The sequence below is a fragment of the Talpa occidentalis genome, unplaced genomic scaffold (genome assembly GCF_014898055.3).
Source record: "Talpa occidentalis isolate TD23 unplaced genomic scaffold, MPIMG_talOcc4v2.1 talOcc4.5, whole genome shotgun sequence".
NCBI lineage: Eukaryota > Metazoa > Chordata > Mammalia > Eulipotyphla > Talpidae > Talpa > Talpa occidentalis.
Window position 1 is genome coordinate 101529419 of NW_023604861.1, and position 16145 is coordinate 101545563.

At 42.5% G+C, this 16145-nt stretch overlaps 1 protein-coding gene across 3 annotated transcripts in view; it reads left to right on the forward strand.

The window, feature by feature from the left end:
* The window catches only part of NPAS2 (neuronal PAS domain protein 2), a 152124-nt gene that overhangs the window by 62635 nt on the left and 73344 nt on the right, over positions 1 to 16145 (forward strand). For all 3 annotated transcript variants that reach the window (XM_054701909.1, XM_037527976.1, XM_037527973.2), the window contains one exon: positions 2663 to 2716. In XM_054701909.1, coding sequence (XP_054557884.1) covers positions 2685 to 2716 — 32 coding nt within the window. In that variant the 5' untranslated portion in view covers positions 2663 to 2684. The remainder of the gene's footprint in view (positions 1 to 2662; positions 2717 to 16145) is intronic.

Sequence of the window (16145 nt, forward strand, 5' to 3'; positions counted from 1 at the left end):
CTCTGATGTGACTCTGATGTGAGAAACCACCCATCCTCAGTCAGCGAGCCATGGTTGGAGAAGAACCACCAAGCTGGCTTCAAGGAGTCACAGCCCCAGATGGGCTCTGTCCGCAGGGCTAGGAGACCATGAAGAAATAAGTGAGCCCTTCAGGGTGGCACTTCCTGATTTGTAAGGGGATGATAACTATAGCCAGCCCACCCCACCCCAGAACTGGATGGAGACGAAGTGAAATTATGCTTTTTCAGAAAGTGGTGGCAGCCAAGGGTAGGGGCTGGAGCCATTGGATTCTCCTCAGACTGCCAAGTTTTTCCCCTGGCTGATAGCTGCTTCACATAAGGCAGTTTCTGTTTTCAATTTTGGTCACCAGGACATAGTTGTATCTTTGAATGCAGGTCATCAGTACTGCTGCCTGGATTAGCTGTGATCCCTGAAAGACTGGGAGCCGTGTTAGGCTGTGGCACATGGAGCTCAGGGACAGACGACGAGGATGTAGATATAGGCTTAAAAATGGCTAACTCTGTGTGTTTCACCACACCTTTTAAAAGTGAAAAAACAGGGCCTCCCCGGTGGCGCAGTGGTTGAGCGCTGGGTTGTGAAGCGCCTGTTCGATCCCCGGCTGCTCCCCGGCCACTGGAGGAGGGTCCCACATGGTGCGCAGACCTCTCCTGCCGCCCGCTGCTCCCCTCAGCAGTGTACTTCGGTCCTTCTGCCCGTTCTGCTCTCCGTTCTGCTCTCCACTCTGGCTCTGGTGAATTCTCTCACCTCCCGCATTTCTGACTATACCCAGTGCTTGTATAAATAAATAAATCTTTAAAAAAAAAAAAAGTGAAAAAACAATGGGAAAGACACGAGAGACAACAGGTGTGACCAAACAGTAAGGACATGGGGCCTCGGTGGCAGGTGCTGCTGGGAACTCTGCTTAGTGCCTTCTTTTCACACAGGTGCAGAGTGGCTTAGTCAGGGGTCAAGTGACAGGAATTAGGGGGAAGGAAGCTGAAGCGATGGGGGAGAAGAGGAAGTAGGTGTAGATCATCAAGGTTTCATGGATTCAGGAAATGTTTAAGGACAAACAGATATAAATCAGAGACAATGTGGTTGATAAAAAGAGCTATTAGTCATTTATAGATGTTTTGTTTATGACTAAGCAACCCCAGCCATCCAAACAGGATTCCAGAACCTTAAGAAAACGAGACTGAAGCCCACCGGCCTCTCTGCATATAATCTGTCCAGGGACACCTGGTCATAGACGTTCTGGGCTGGCTTCTCCCTCATGTCCTGGGCACACAGGCAGCCACCACTTCCCTGGGAGCACAGATTTGGGGGAGTGTGTCATTAAATTAATTGACACTGCATTTTCGTCTCTTAAAGTTTGAACGGATTCCATCTGGAAAACATTAAGCACATGCCTTTTTGCAGATGTGTTAACCCCATTTTAATTATGATACAAGTCTCGACTGCCAAATGGCATTTCTTGCAAATCTCTCAGTAAAATATGATTGCCATTCACTGGATGGGGCATGTGTGTAAACAGAGACTGTGGCTGCAAAATTCTTCTTCTTCTTTTGGCTCAGAACTGTACCCATGCACACAGCAAACCCAAATCACAAAGTGAAATGATCTCAGAGAAAGATTCATTGACTCCATGAAGAATTACCTGAAACTTTATTGAGAGCCTTTGCAAAGTATGGGTTTTGGAGTTCTGGCTTCAAACCCTCTGGTGGGTAACAATGATTCAGCCCCTCTGTCGTCCCCACCTGTGATCCCAGCCACACTCCTCTCTCTCAATCACAACAACCTTCTGTCCCCAGCTCCCCAATGGGCCATGGCCTCATGGACACCCTGAAAGTGTTTCTACTTGGTGTGCTTGCTGACAAGGAGCACCCCAGATGGGCAGGACTCTGAAAGAAGGGATTGGGGAAGTGGCTTTGAAGACTAATGGGATCTAGAACAGTGATCTGATAGTCATTGAACCCGTGGCCCAGGAAAGTGGAGGTTCCAGCAGCAAGGTAGTCCCTGATAAATGTGGACTGCAAGCATATTCTGGGATTGTCACATAGTGACAATGTGACTTGACTCTCTAGGAGAGGGTAAGTGCCTTAAAATAAGAACTGTGTGTTCCTCCTTTGCAGCTCTCATCCCTGCAGGCTACATGTAAGACAAGTGTGTATATTTTGGATGAACAGATAAATAAATGCTCTCCTTTAGAAAGTCATGGGCAGTTTGTGACTTTGTTTCAGAAAAGCAAATGTTTCATTGAGCTGGGTCTAGAAAGCGGTTCTCAAAGTGCAATGTGAGGACTCCAGGGAGGGTCCAGGAGGTCGAAACAACTTTTCTAATATTAACACATCACTTGCTCTTTTTACTCTTAGGAATCTACAGTGGGGTTTTGCAGATGGTTTAGATATTTGATAACTTCATCACTTAGAAACCTAATGGAATGAGTGCTTGTGTATTTAAAATTTCCCAGTTTTAACCACATAGGCAAGAGTTCGTCAAAGTCCTCAATAATTGTGAAGAGTGTAAAGGGTTGCTGGAACCAAAAAGTTTGAGAATCTCTGGGCTAAGTCATGTGGGTTAGATAAGACCAAAATGATGACCATCCAATAGACCTCAAAGAAAGGTCTAGAAGCAGACGGTAATCATCTGTTCTTTTTTGCAGGAAAAACTGCATAGAAAATCTAATGGATGAAGATGAGAAAGACAGGGCAAAGAGGTAAGAAGGCTTTGTCTTCCCTCTGCAATGTTCTATGTGGTCTGTCAGTCTGAACCTTGCTTGTCCTCACCAAGTACAAGTGAAAACACTCACAAGACTCTGTGGGACATGCCCCAGGGTCCTAATATCCTTGAAATAGTGAAGGGCTATTTTAAAAAATATTTAAACCAGCTCCCTCAATTTTGCTTACTAACCTGAAATTCCTCATTGTTGGGGACTTGCCAAGTGATTTACATTTTTAATATAATTCATTAACCCTATTGACCTGTTAGAACTCCTTTCACCAGCCCTGGTTACTACTTTTATAGGACAGCCATTTCCAAGCAAAGCAGCCTGATTGCAGCCAGGCAGACCTGGGTTCAAATCTTGGCCCTGCTGCTGGGAACTGTCTGGCTTTGGACAATAATAGTAAGAATTGTTCCCATATGTTGAGCATACAGTAATCCTCTGCACTGTGCTAAGCATTTCCAATGTATTATCTATATTGCGTTTAATTCCCGAATATTTGCTTTGAAAAATCAGGGAGCAGGGGTAATGGCCAGAGGTGTAGATGAAATGGGATTGGCATGGACATCAGAATTTTTGAAATTGAAGAGCAGCGATGGGGGTTCATTCCACTCTTATATCTACTTTTCCATATGTTTGAAAATGCTTTATAACAAAAATGTAAACAAATACTCCCATTTGTGTTGAAATAACAGGACTTTCACTTAGCATTAGGAACCAGGGCTCCCCAGAACAGTGTTTTTCAAACCTTAGACCACAGCCTCTAAGGGTTGCAAAAATCCATATAAAAATCAAGCAACATGTAAATGAATATACTAGGACCAGACAGAGTGGAATCAAGTTCTCTTGTCCTTTGTTATGGGCAGGCTGACTTCCAGTTCTTTGTTCTGGGGTGTTTTGCCCCTTGGTTTCCTCCCAGGAGCTGTGAAGGGGGCTGGAGGCAGAGATCATAGCTGCATTCCTGGCTTGTCTTGTATGAGCTACAAACACCTTCTCTTTGTTGACCTCCACTTTCTCACCTGCAACACAAGAGTGATCATTTCTGTTCTGCCCCCTCTAAAGTCTTTTTGGGAGTCAGTTGCAAAATACATCAAGGAGCTTTTTTTTAAGTATTCATTGTGTGTGAAAACACGGAAAATTTTACAATAGTGCATTTACAAAATATTCTCATTAGCAATGAGATCTGCATTGGTGGTTTGCATTCCCTGAGAACCTTCTGTGCACCCTGGTCCTCTTAGGTGCACAGTTTCAGGCTGTCATCTTATATGCATTAACTCCTGGCATATCCGCAGCATTCCTTTGAGAAGTGTATCCTTGTTATTCCCTTTTTACAGATGAGGAAAGTAAGACTCCACAAGGTTAAGTAACTTGCCAGGCATCATAAAACTGTAGTAAGTGGCAAAAGCAGAAGTTGCATACAGGATCCCTAAACCTTAGTCTGTGTTCCTATCCCCCAGACCACAAGCAAATCTCTTCATGTGTCAACTATAGTTGATCCTTGAGCAATCGAAGTTTGAACTGCTTGGGTCTACTGATAATGAAGTTTTTTTTATTTTCTATCGTTGGGTTCCACTTTCACAGATTTAACCAACCATAGATGTGGAACTTGTAGGTACAGAGGGAAGACTATAAAGGATTTGAACATCTTCAATTTGGGGGATGGAGTCAGGGGAGTTTCAGTGCTTGTCTGTAGCCTCTGAGTTATTCAAGAACCAACTGTAATACAGTCTACCTGGCACATCTGGACTATAAGCTTGCCCTGTTGTGACTTTGGAGTCCACAGGCATTTTGCTTTTACCATCATTTACCTCCCACAACCCCCACTCTCAGCCCTGCCTCTCTACTGTACTACTTACTTGGAAATCAAGAAGAGAGAATATGCACGTTTGGGCTCCACCATACTCAGAGATCTCCAAATACAGACATTCCAATCAAATCTCGGCTAAAAAAATTCTTAGGAATTAATCAGATCGTATGTCATTTCTTTCCATTTATTCCCATCCCTATTTGCTTTGAGCCTTGGGTACCCTCCACCACCCCCACCCATATGCCCCCCACCACCTAGTTGGAAACTCCCCTGCATAGATGCTAGTTGGAGAGGCTGCTGTCCCTTACTCCCCCACTCATCCTCAAATGGAAAAAGGGGTTTTGAATATTTGGTAATAACTGGCTCTATTCTCAGAATAGCAGTAGTCTCCTTCATAACAGTTGGGGAAAAAAAGGACAAAACAAACGAAATCCTAAGATTGCATCAGTCTCAAAGCTTCTAGTTTTACAGGTTTTAAAACAGCAACATGGGAGGCCCTTCCCTCTAATCCCACCTGGAGGCCCGATAGGAATTGTTTTTACTCACAAGATAGTTTTGATGAGATTAGAAATGTTTAACTTCAGATCAAAATTCTCATTGTCTCCAGAAAACATTCACTGATGTTAGTCAAGGTTTTCAAAGCTTTAGGGAATTCATTGTTTATTTGGGTTGTTTAATCAACTTTTCTGAACCAGGACATGGTTCTACTTTCTTTCTGAATTTCCATTAAATCCAGCGAGTATTAAATGAGTGTTTATTGTGTGTTTAGAACTATGTGCTGTTTTCTTTAAGGAAGATATAAAAAACACAGTCCTTGCCCTCAAAAAGGAAACAGTTTGATTGAGAGTCACTTGGAATCCCTGGATAATGAGGTACACGGTTTGCCTTTTGTGTTCCATTCAAAAGGCTGTCTGATGTGACAGTTCTGTGGCATGGTGTGTTTGTGTGTGTGTGTGTGTGTGTTTATGTAGCCATCTAGGAAGTGGTGTAATGTGGTAGGAAGTTCACAGGCTTACAATCAGGCAAGCATGTTTTTGATCTTGCCACTTTTACTTTTTGCCCTTGGACAAGTTCCTAAACCTCTCTGAGCCTCATTTTCTTCCTCTGCAAAATGGGAGTGATGATTGCAGCCACTTCTCCAAGCAGTTACCACAGGAACTAAATGTAGCTTTGTAGAAGCCCCTTGGCACAGTGTGTGGTACACAGCACCAATAAGAAAACCTAAAACATAGGGAACAGTCCCTGTGTGCCTGCTCGTTTTGCATACATTAACTCTCTCATCCTCACAATATCCCCTTGACACATGACCCATAAGGCAGTTAGAAACCTAAGGCTTAGGGATCACACAGCCAGTCAGAGGCGGGCAGGGATTCTAGTTCATCAGTTTCTAAAGTTAAGTCTCTTAATTACTTTTCTTGACATTCAGTAAATGAAAGTTGCTCCTTTTGATTCCTCACATGCCCCAGGGGTGGGACAGAAAGTGCTGGTAGGAATCCTCGCTTTGCTACAAAAACAAGTTTCTGTCACTGTGGTATTGTGAAATATGGCTCACTCCATTTCTTGATAGAACTGAGCACTCAGAAAAGAACTTTTGTGTAACCTCCTCATTTAACGCATATTAAATGAATAGTTCATCAGCATTAATTAAAATTACATTTTCTTTTATCAGCTGTGTAGTTCTGCTTCCATTACGCTCAGTATTTTCATTGAAGGAAAGAGGATGAATGTTGAGTTGGGAGCATTTTGTTAATAAGGATCAATAGTGTAGGTAACAATAGCCATTCTTGGGGTTCTTGAGTGAATGCTGGGTCTGAAACACAAGCTAGCCTATTTTATTACCCTGACCCAAATCCTACATCTAAACATGGATAAAATGGTTCAGGAGAAAGGGAGAAGTTGCAACACAACAAAGAGGGAGTCTATATGTGCAATTTTTGCAGGAGTAGATGCTGAAGATGGAAAAACTTGAGCCATTCAGAGGCTGGTTGTTGCTTCTAGACCCTCAGGTGTAGTTCCAGGGACGAATGACAGGGACCATTCCCTTACACCCCCCACCCCCCCTCAACACTGACAACCTAGTATTGTTAGCTAAGTACCATAAATCCTCAAAGAATAAATTCCAGTCGATGTCATTTTGTTGTGTCTATGAGGATAAAACACTCCTGCCTGACATCAAACTTATTTGAGGACCTGAGTCAGTTATGTGCCATTTCTTTTAAAGTTGCAGTTTGCAAGAACCTGTCAATAAATTAATGTGGTAAGCAAGTGGAAGATGTAAAAAGGATACATGGCTTACCCTGCCTTCAATGAGGTTTTAGACAAATTATGTCCGGGTTCACACAAGCAAGCGTACAGGAAAAAGAACAATGTCTGCAGGGTCTGTGTTGCCCATCGCTGGGATGATGATGAGAATCTGTGAACGTTCCCTTCTCAGCCAGGTGCTCCTTTGTGCAGGGTAACATGGTTGAGAGGGGAGGTGACCTTATTTCATTGTTTGGTGTATCTGGATACACATTCTGTAGGTCTGAAAGGAATGGCCAGTCCAGTCCACAAAGATCATACCAACTTGGAGGACTTGGGCTCCAGGTGAGCACCTTGCTAATGCCCCTGTGTGTGGGCACTGTGCAGAATGACAGAGTATGACTGTATGCAGTATGTGTTGATGTTCCCAGCTGGGGTCTGGGGTGCTAATTTTGCTGTGATTTTCTTTCATAGGCTCTTGATTGAGTTTTATGTACATCACAATCATGGAAAGCTCCAGCACAGGGGGAAAATGGCAGAGAGACATTTTGGAGGCTTATTTTTTGTTTGTTTTATTTAGTGATTAAGGCAGCAGCAGGAATAGTGAAAATATAGAGGTAACAGGATACACGATTCATTTATGTTACCCTGTAATTTCCAGATGAGTGATTCTGTATTCAAAACAAAGAGGAAAGTAGAACTGTATTTGCAGGGAGAATGCTAATTCTTACTGTGGCCCAGTAAACAGCAGTAAATAGGGCCCTCCTTCTGCTTGGGATTTATGGCTTTTCCCCTGGTGGGTTCCTTTAGTTGTCTAAGAATTGTCAAAAGAAGAAATGTGTGCTTAGAAAACTCAGAAACTTGGGAATATCTTCACTCAGGGAGACCCAGACATCTCTCTAGGGACATTGGAGGCAAAGGACTATTTATTAAAAACTCTTTCTAGGGCCTCCCTGATAGCGTAATGGGTTAAATCTCAGCACTATCGAGTTGTGGCCAGCCACTGCAGCATGAGTTCAATCCCTGGCCAGGGAACTAACCCAGATGGCACAGCAGACCTCTCCTGTCTCACCTGCTGCCCCCCTCAGCAATGTATTTCATCCCATCCACCTGTTCTGCTCCCGACTCTGTCTCTGGTGAATCCTCACACCCCCCACCCCACACCTCTGGTCTACACCCCAGTTCTTGTATACATAAATAAATAAAATAAATCTTTAAAAAAAACAAAAACCCTTTCCACAATTTCAATAAATTTTAAATTGAGAAAGGATCATCAGAAGTCTTGGAAACACTGCCATTCTTCACAAAAGGCTTAATATTGCTTTCAGAATTTTGGTGACAAGTTCCTAAGGACTATGTTCCAGTGAAATTCTCCCTGTGTAACTGCTAAGTGAGGAGCACAGAAAATTAGGCCGGCTTCTCATTTGAGCCTCCGCATTTTCTGATAACTCAAGTTAAGAGTAAGATGCCCCCATTCTGTCTGAGGAGAAAAGAACAGCCCCCCACCCCCCACCCAAGTGCTTCATCAGCCTCTGCTCTAGGAACCATTCTGAGTTTCCAAAGCTCTCCATGAAATGGGGGCAGCACCAACCTGATCCTACTTGCTCCTGGTGATGAGAAGAAGGAGGGAATGGTCACACACCTAAAAGAAGCCTTTTCAGGAGCTGCTAGAGGCTCCTGAGCTCAGCAGCACCTCAAATGCCACTGTCTTGGTGTGCAGGGAGGCTGCCCACATTTTGGAAGTGAGATGTAGGCCTGCCCTGAGGACCCACGCCTGGACTCGTAGGGCAGTCCTGACCTTAACTCACCAGTTCCCCAAGATGCATTCTGAATAACACCAGTCCCGGAAAACACCCCCAAAACAAGTTTGAAGTATTTGTTTCTCCCCTTTGGAAAGATTCAGGGCTCTGTAGCACAATAAAGGTGCTAAGACTGCAATTAGTAAATAAACAAGCAAAAATAGCTTCAATTTTATATAATCCTACATTTTAAAAATGGTATCTTGGAAAAAAATAGTAACAACAAAATAACCTTCTGTAGCTATGGTCCTTCCCCCTTCTCCAAATAGTTCATGACATTTCATGGCCCAATGCTGTCTTATGCAATAGATGTATCAGCTTAATTCCCATCACTTTTGTGCATTTTCTTACATACAAAGTATGTCAAAAAAACATTTGAAAAATACTGAAATATCTAACAAAATAGGTAAGATAATTTATAATCATCCCACCTACAGATAGCCATCATCTTTCGTGGCTGGAATTGTCTTAATGCAGATATTTAAAATTGATGTCTCGCCCCTGGGTTTTGGATGTCATTGTTGCCTCTCCAGACATTGAAGTCGGCTCTGACTTAATATGTTTGAACTCTATAAGAAATTTGAGTTCCTTCTACAACCACATTCTGTTTCTGGCATTAGACCTAATCTGATAAGCCGCTCAGTTTATAAAACTCAGATTTAGGAGGCATAGTTCTGTACCCTATCAGTTTCTTTCTCATCCTGTGATGTGGAACTAGTTAGCCCAGTTGGAATATACCAGAATTCCCTGTCTGGAAGAAACTGTGGGCATTGATGGGCCTATATTTAGGCATTAACTCTCCTGGCTATCTGCTGTTGCTTAACAAACAACCCCAAAACCTGTAGGGTTAAAGCGAAGACATTTACTTTGCTATGGATCCTTAGGGGTAGGACTTAACTGGGAACCTTGTCCCTGGTCTGTGGGTGGGTCAGAAGTGGTGGGTCAGAACTATGCAAAGACACACTTATTCCCATGGCTAGCTGGTGATGTTGGCTATCTGCTGGGACCTCTGCTTTCCATATGTAACATCACACATCTGGGCTCAAGGATGGGGTCATGAGGGAGCAAGCAGGGGGCGGAGCAGTGTGAGTGTGGAGTGGGGCAGGGAGCAGTATATCCTCTAACTACCTAATCTTGGAAGTCAGTCAGTGTCGTTTCTGCTGTCTGTTCTATAGGAGCCAGTAACTGAGCCCAGTCAACCTATATGCAAGTGAAAAGGAATTAGAACTCACCTTTCAATGGGGAGAGACTCGTAGAGTGGAGGTGGGAATATCTTGCTCACTCTTGCCTGGCATAAGTGGCAGAATCAGGATGAGAACTCACATCTGGTAACTTGTCTAATTTTCCTTTAGCTAAACTGGACCTTGCCGATTCTCCTGCTACCCCAGCCACTGCAGTGGTGATCAAGAATATGAAAATAACATGCTTGTAAAATGCCTTTGGCTCCTTACCACAGAGACCCTCCATGGCTAAAAAGCCACTCTTCATGGAACTGCATACTGCTCGCATACTTATTATTATACCTATCTTTCAAAACCCCAGCTGCTCTTGACAGCGCGGGGAGCCCACTAGTGCTTCCATCACCAGTTCTGGCCATGGCTTTCCAACTTTATTGGGAAGCTTTTGATTTCCTTCGCTTTCACTGCATTTGATTCTGAGAGCCTCTTCTATTTTCTCCCATCAGCATGTTCTATTTACTCCATTAACAGAACTAGACTTATTGGGGCCAGTATAAAAGATGGCAGCCTTGGGATTAAACATCAGGAAAAGCACCTGGTATGGAAGTTGGTTAGGTGGATAGTTTCCCAGTGCATGCTGAAGAGTTTAAACTGAAGATATTTTCCAACCCCACCAGTCTGCAGGTGAAGGGAATTAAAAGGAAGAGCCCACTCATGATGCCAGTTTTTTTCTTCTTTTCATTGATTCTGTCTTCATTCCTGATTCATCGCATATAATTAGAAACATAAATGCAAACAACCTCAATATATAAAGAAGAATGAAAGTAATAGCTGTAAAAACAAAAGTCAGTAAGTTTCAAAACAGAAACATAATAGGAAAGAAACACCAATAGGCCAAAGGTGTTTTTTTTAAAATCAATAAAATTGGCAAGCATATCGCAAAAATGAAAAAATAAAAACACACAAATTACCAATAGCAAGAATCAAAAAGGAGATATCACTGCCTACTTCTCAGACATTAAAAGTCCCATGAATGATTACTGTGAACAACTGCATCCATGTAAATTCAGGAACTTAGACATACCAATTACTCAAAACCATAAACTACCAAAACTCATACAAGATGAAATAATCTAAATAAAGTAGTTGAATTTGCAATAAAATCTTTCTGAGGGCCTCCCTGGTGGTGCAAGGGGTTAAGCACCACACTATGAAGCAATCCTCAGCCTCTGCAGCACAAGTTCGATCCCTGGCTGGCCAGGGAGCAACCCACATGGCGCAGCAGACCTCTCCTATCTCGCCCACTGCTCCCCTCAGCAGTGTGTTTCAGTCAGTCTGCCTGTTCTGCTCCCCACTCTGTCTCTGGTGAATCCTCTCACCCCTCCCCCTCCCCCGGCATCTCTGGCCTGTACCCTAGCTCTTGTATGCATAAATAAATAAATCTTTAAAAAAAAAAAACTTTCTGAAAGAAAGAATTTCCAAATCCAGATGATCCTATTGAATATCACCAAATACTAAAGGAAGAAATATTTACCAGTTTTACATAGTCTCCTCCAGAAAGGTGAAGAGTAGGAAATACTTCTCAACTTACCCGGCATTACCCAGAAAAAGACAACACAAGAAACCAATATTTTTCATGAAAATAGATGCAAAAATCCTCAACAGAACATTAGTGAATCATATCCAAATATGATCATGTCTAAATGGAGTTTTATCCAGGGAATGCAAGACTATACATCTGAAAACCTATCCATGTCAGTCACCAAGTTAGCAGACTAAAGAAGAAAAATAAAAACCACAAGATCATATTAATTGATGCAGAAAAAGAATTTGACATAATTCACTTATATTCATGATATAAATCAACAAACTAAGAGTAGGAAGGAATTTCTGTAACCTTATAAAGGGCATTTACATAAAACCTATAGCTAATATACTTAACTGCAAAAGACCAAATGTTTTCCCCCTAATGTCAGGAATAAGGCAAGGGTATCTGGTCTTACCACTCCTGTTCAACATTATCCTGCAACCTAACCAGAGCAAAAAGATAAGAAAAATAAATGCATATTGATTAGAAAAAAGAAACAGTAATTCCCTTATACTCAGATCACATGATTGTGTGTAGAGAACATCCCAAGAGACCTACCAGAAATAAATTAAATATATATGTGTATTACTAATAAATGAATTTAACAGTGGCAACACACACAAATATTCTTTCTTTAGGCTAACAACGAACTATTTAGAAACTGATATTAAAAACACAGTACCATTAGTAATCAGTCTAAAAGAATGAAATACATAGGATACAAAATACAAATATCAACATGTATGGGATATATATATATATATATGTAAAAACTGTAAAATGATCTAAATAGAAATAAAGGAAGATCTAAATCAATGGAGAGACATGTTTATATATTGGAAGACTCAACAGAGTAAATTCCAGTTTTCCTCACCTTGGTCCATAGATTTAAAATCATTTTCATCAACATCCCAGCAGAAATTTTTAAAAATACAGACAAGTTGATTGTAAAATGTAATAGAAAAGCAGAGAAACTACAATAACCAAAATAATTTTTAAAAAAGAAGAATAAACTTGGGTGAATCGCATCATCCAATTTTAAGATTTACTTCTAGCTCCAGCAATCAGAGTTGTATAATATCAACGGAGGGTTGGTGATCCATAGGTCAATAGAACAAAATAGAGAATCCAGAATCCAGAAGTAGAGCTTCATAAATGTGAACAGTTAATTTCTTACAAAGGTAATACAATGAGGAAATGTCTTTTCAACAGAATTGGAACAATTGGACCAACAAACTTTAGCCTAAACCTTACCTATAATAAAAATAACTAAGTCAAAATGGGTCATAAGTGTAATGTAAAATGTTTAAAATTATAAAATTCTTAAAAAAAAAAAAAAAAAACAGGAGAAATCTCTGTGGCCTGAGTTAAGCAAAGGATTCCTAGAAATGGTAACACCAGCCCCCCCTGCCTCCACCCCGTGGCACAGTGTTGAGCGTAGCGCTGTGAAGCTGTCCGCAACCTCTGCAGCGCAGGTTGGATCCTGGCCGGCCGGAGAGGGTCCCACATGGCACGACAGACCTCTCCTGTCGCGTCCACTGCTCCCCTCAGCAGTGTATTTCGTCGGTCTGCCTGTTCTGCCCCCCACTCTGTCTCTGGTGAATCCTCTCACCCTCCTGTGCCTCTGGCCTGTACCCCAGCTCTTGTATAAAAATAAATAAATCTTCAAAAAAAAAAAGAGATAGTAACACCAAAAGCAAAATCTCTAAAGGAAAAACAGTGCTTTTTAAGAGAATGAAAAGACAGGCTGGGAGAAAATACTGGCAAATCACATATCCAGCAAAGGACTTGTAACAGAATAATCAAAGAAGTCTTAAAACTCAGTAGTGAGGAAACAAACAATCCAATTTAAAATTAAGCAGAAGACATAACTAGCTGCTTCACCAAAGAATATGTACAGATGGCAAAAGAGTACATGAAAAGATGTTCAATGTCATTAGCCATTAGGAAGACACAAATTGAAACCCCTACGAGAGTACTGCGCATCTCTTAGATTAGCTAAAATAAAAGGTATTGACAATGTGAACACCCTTGAGGATGTGGAACATCTGGATCTCTCATGCATTGCTGGCGAGAAGATAAAATGGTACATGGTACAGCCGCTCTGGAAAACAGTTTAGCGGTTTCTTATAAAGTTAAATATACACTTTCCGTATGATCCAGCTATCCCCCTCCCAGGTTACTTACTTCAGAGAACTGAAAAAGTGTTCACATAAAAACCTGTACACAAATGTTTACAGCAGCCATATTCATAAACACTGAAAATAACTTCCTTCATCCATTCATCCATTTTATGGTATTGTTATTTTATTTATTTATGGTATTTTTAAAAAGAGATTTATTTATGCATGCAAGAGCTGGGGTGCAGGCCAGAGGTATGGGGGGCAAGTGAGAGGATTCACCAGAGACAGAGTGGGGAGCAGAACAGGTGGATTGACTGAAATACACTGCTGAAGGGAGCAGTGGGTGAGACAGGAGAGGTCTGCTATGCTATGTGGGTCACATCCCTGGCTGGGGATCGGTCTCATGCTGTAGTAGCTGCGGATTGCTTCATAGTGCTGACACTTAACCATGCAATAGAAAACACTTCAGAAGTAATGCATAAGGTATTGATGGACACACCAGGGTGAATCTCAGAGGCCTTGGGCACAGTAGAAGATGCCAAGTCCAAAAGGCTACATACTGCATGCTTGTATTTCTAAGACATTCTTGAAAAGAGAGTAGTGATGGAGAACACAACAGGGGTTGCTAAGGGTGACACGTTTGGAGAGAATGAGGGAGTTTGGGAGGGAACTGTTCTCTTGATTGTGATGATGGTTTCATAAATTTATACATGTGCTAACATTTATAGAGCTATGCCCAAAAGAAAAAGTTTCTTGGATGTTAATTTTATTTTTATTATTTTTTTTTAATGCTCGCCATCTCTTTTTTTTCCTTTTTAATATTTATTTATTTATTTATTTATACAAGCACCGGGTACAGTCAGAAGTGCGGGAGGGTGAGAGAATTCACCAGAGCCAGAGCGGGGAGCAGAGCAGGCAGAAGGACCGAAGTACACTGCTGAGGGGAGCAGCGGGCGGCAGGAGAGGTCTGCGCGCCATGTGGGACCCTCCTCCGGTGGCCGGGGAGCAGCCGGGGATCGAACTGGCGCTGCAGAGGCTGCGGGCAGCTTGGGAACCCAGCGCTCAACCACTGCGCCACCGGGGAGGCCCCCTGGATGTTAATTTTAGAGTACAAATCATTCGTTTGTTCTAGACAGAACTTCTTTGCCTTGCACCCGCTTCATCTGCTCTGCAACTTTTTACTGCGGTTTTGGTTAGTGGTGGTGAACAGAGGCCATACAGGGCATCCTTGCCTCTCCTTCCCGACCCTGCTCACTTCCCCTATATTGAATCCCTCTTGCCCTTTCTCTGATGCCTCAGCCCATTTTCCTCAGACTAGCTATCAACACCTTGTCCCAGACTCATCCAGTGGCTGAGACAAGATTCCTGGTCTGGCTTTGCAGACGCTGTGGTTGGCCTTGCTCTTCTTATCTACTCTCTAGCCTCCCACCTGCCCCCAACTCTTCTGTCAGACTCGACCACTCAGCTCTTCCTACAGCTATCCATGGGTGACCTGCCATTCACCGCTCAAGGCACCTCCCTAAGGGCTTCTCTGCCTACTTCTCACGACCAATTCTTTCCTTCATGAATTCCCTTAGCCATATGTTTCAACCTCTCACCTCACCCGTATCACATTGCACCTTGTGCAAGAGCTCTTAACATGTGAGTTCCATCTCTTCCTCTAGACTCTAAGTTTTTTTGAGTTGGGTGTCAAGACCTGGTCATTTTGACTTCCCCATGTTACTTGGTGGGATGTCTCGTGCACAGAAGGGGCTAATGTAAGGATATAGAACAAGGATATAATTGCTTCTACCTGGGGAACCCTCAAGCCAGAAGTGTAGGAAGCCCTTGTGCTGCCAGATATGGTGCCTGGAAGGTGACCTGATTGTTTTCCCCTCCATGGTCTGTCCATAGTCACTGAAAAAAAGGGATCCCTGATTTATACCCTGTGTGACTTTCTGCCTCAATCCCCACACTTCCCATCCAGATCGGCTGTTGGGCTGCTGTAACAAACATTCCCCAAGTCTCAATAAATCCTACCTGTTCATCACAAGTTGACTGAACTTTTGCTGTAATACATCCTCACTCGGGGACCTGGGCTGAGAGAGGCTTCACCTCTTCCGTTCCCAAAGCAGGGAAAAGGAATTTGACAGATTTTATACTAACTCTTTAGCTTATACTTGGAGAAGACATTTGACTGGTGTGCCTACATTCCTTGCCAAAGCAAGTCCTGTGGCCACCCCTTACTTCTTGGGCAGAGAAATTCAGTCCTACTTTGTCTAGAAGGAAACCAGAAATATTTGGTGAGGTGTAGCTATACCAACAACAACAGATGATCATGGAAGTTGAGGGGCTGCTTAGGAGCTGGATATGAAATCTTTCTTTGGTTTTTCTGCAGAATCCCTCCTGGAACACAAACACCATCATTCTCTTTGCAATGTAGTGCCATTTTTCCAGAGAGTATGTTTTGTTTCTATGCTATAAACTCAAACAGCACAGTATGTCACTTTCATTTCTGTTCTCCCAGAGCACTGGTGTATAACTCCAAAATAGACCCTGACATAGATGGTTTTGGAGGAAGCTGTAAAAGGAGGTAGAAGGCAATGCTTCCCAGACTAGGAACCCTAGTGCTCTACGACTTCCTGGTCTTGTGGCATTGGTCAGTGAGATATATAAGCACTCAGTGTCTCGACTTTATCACCTGTGAA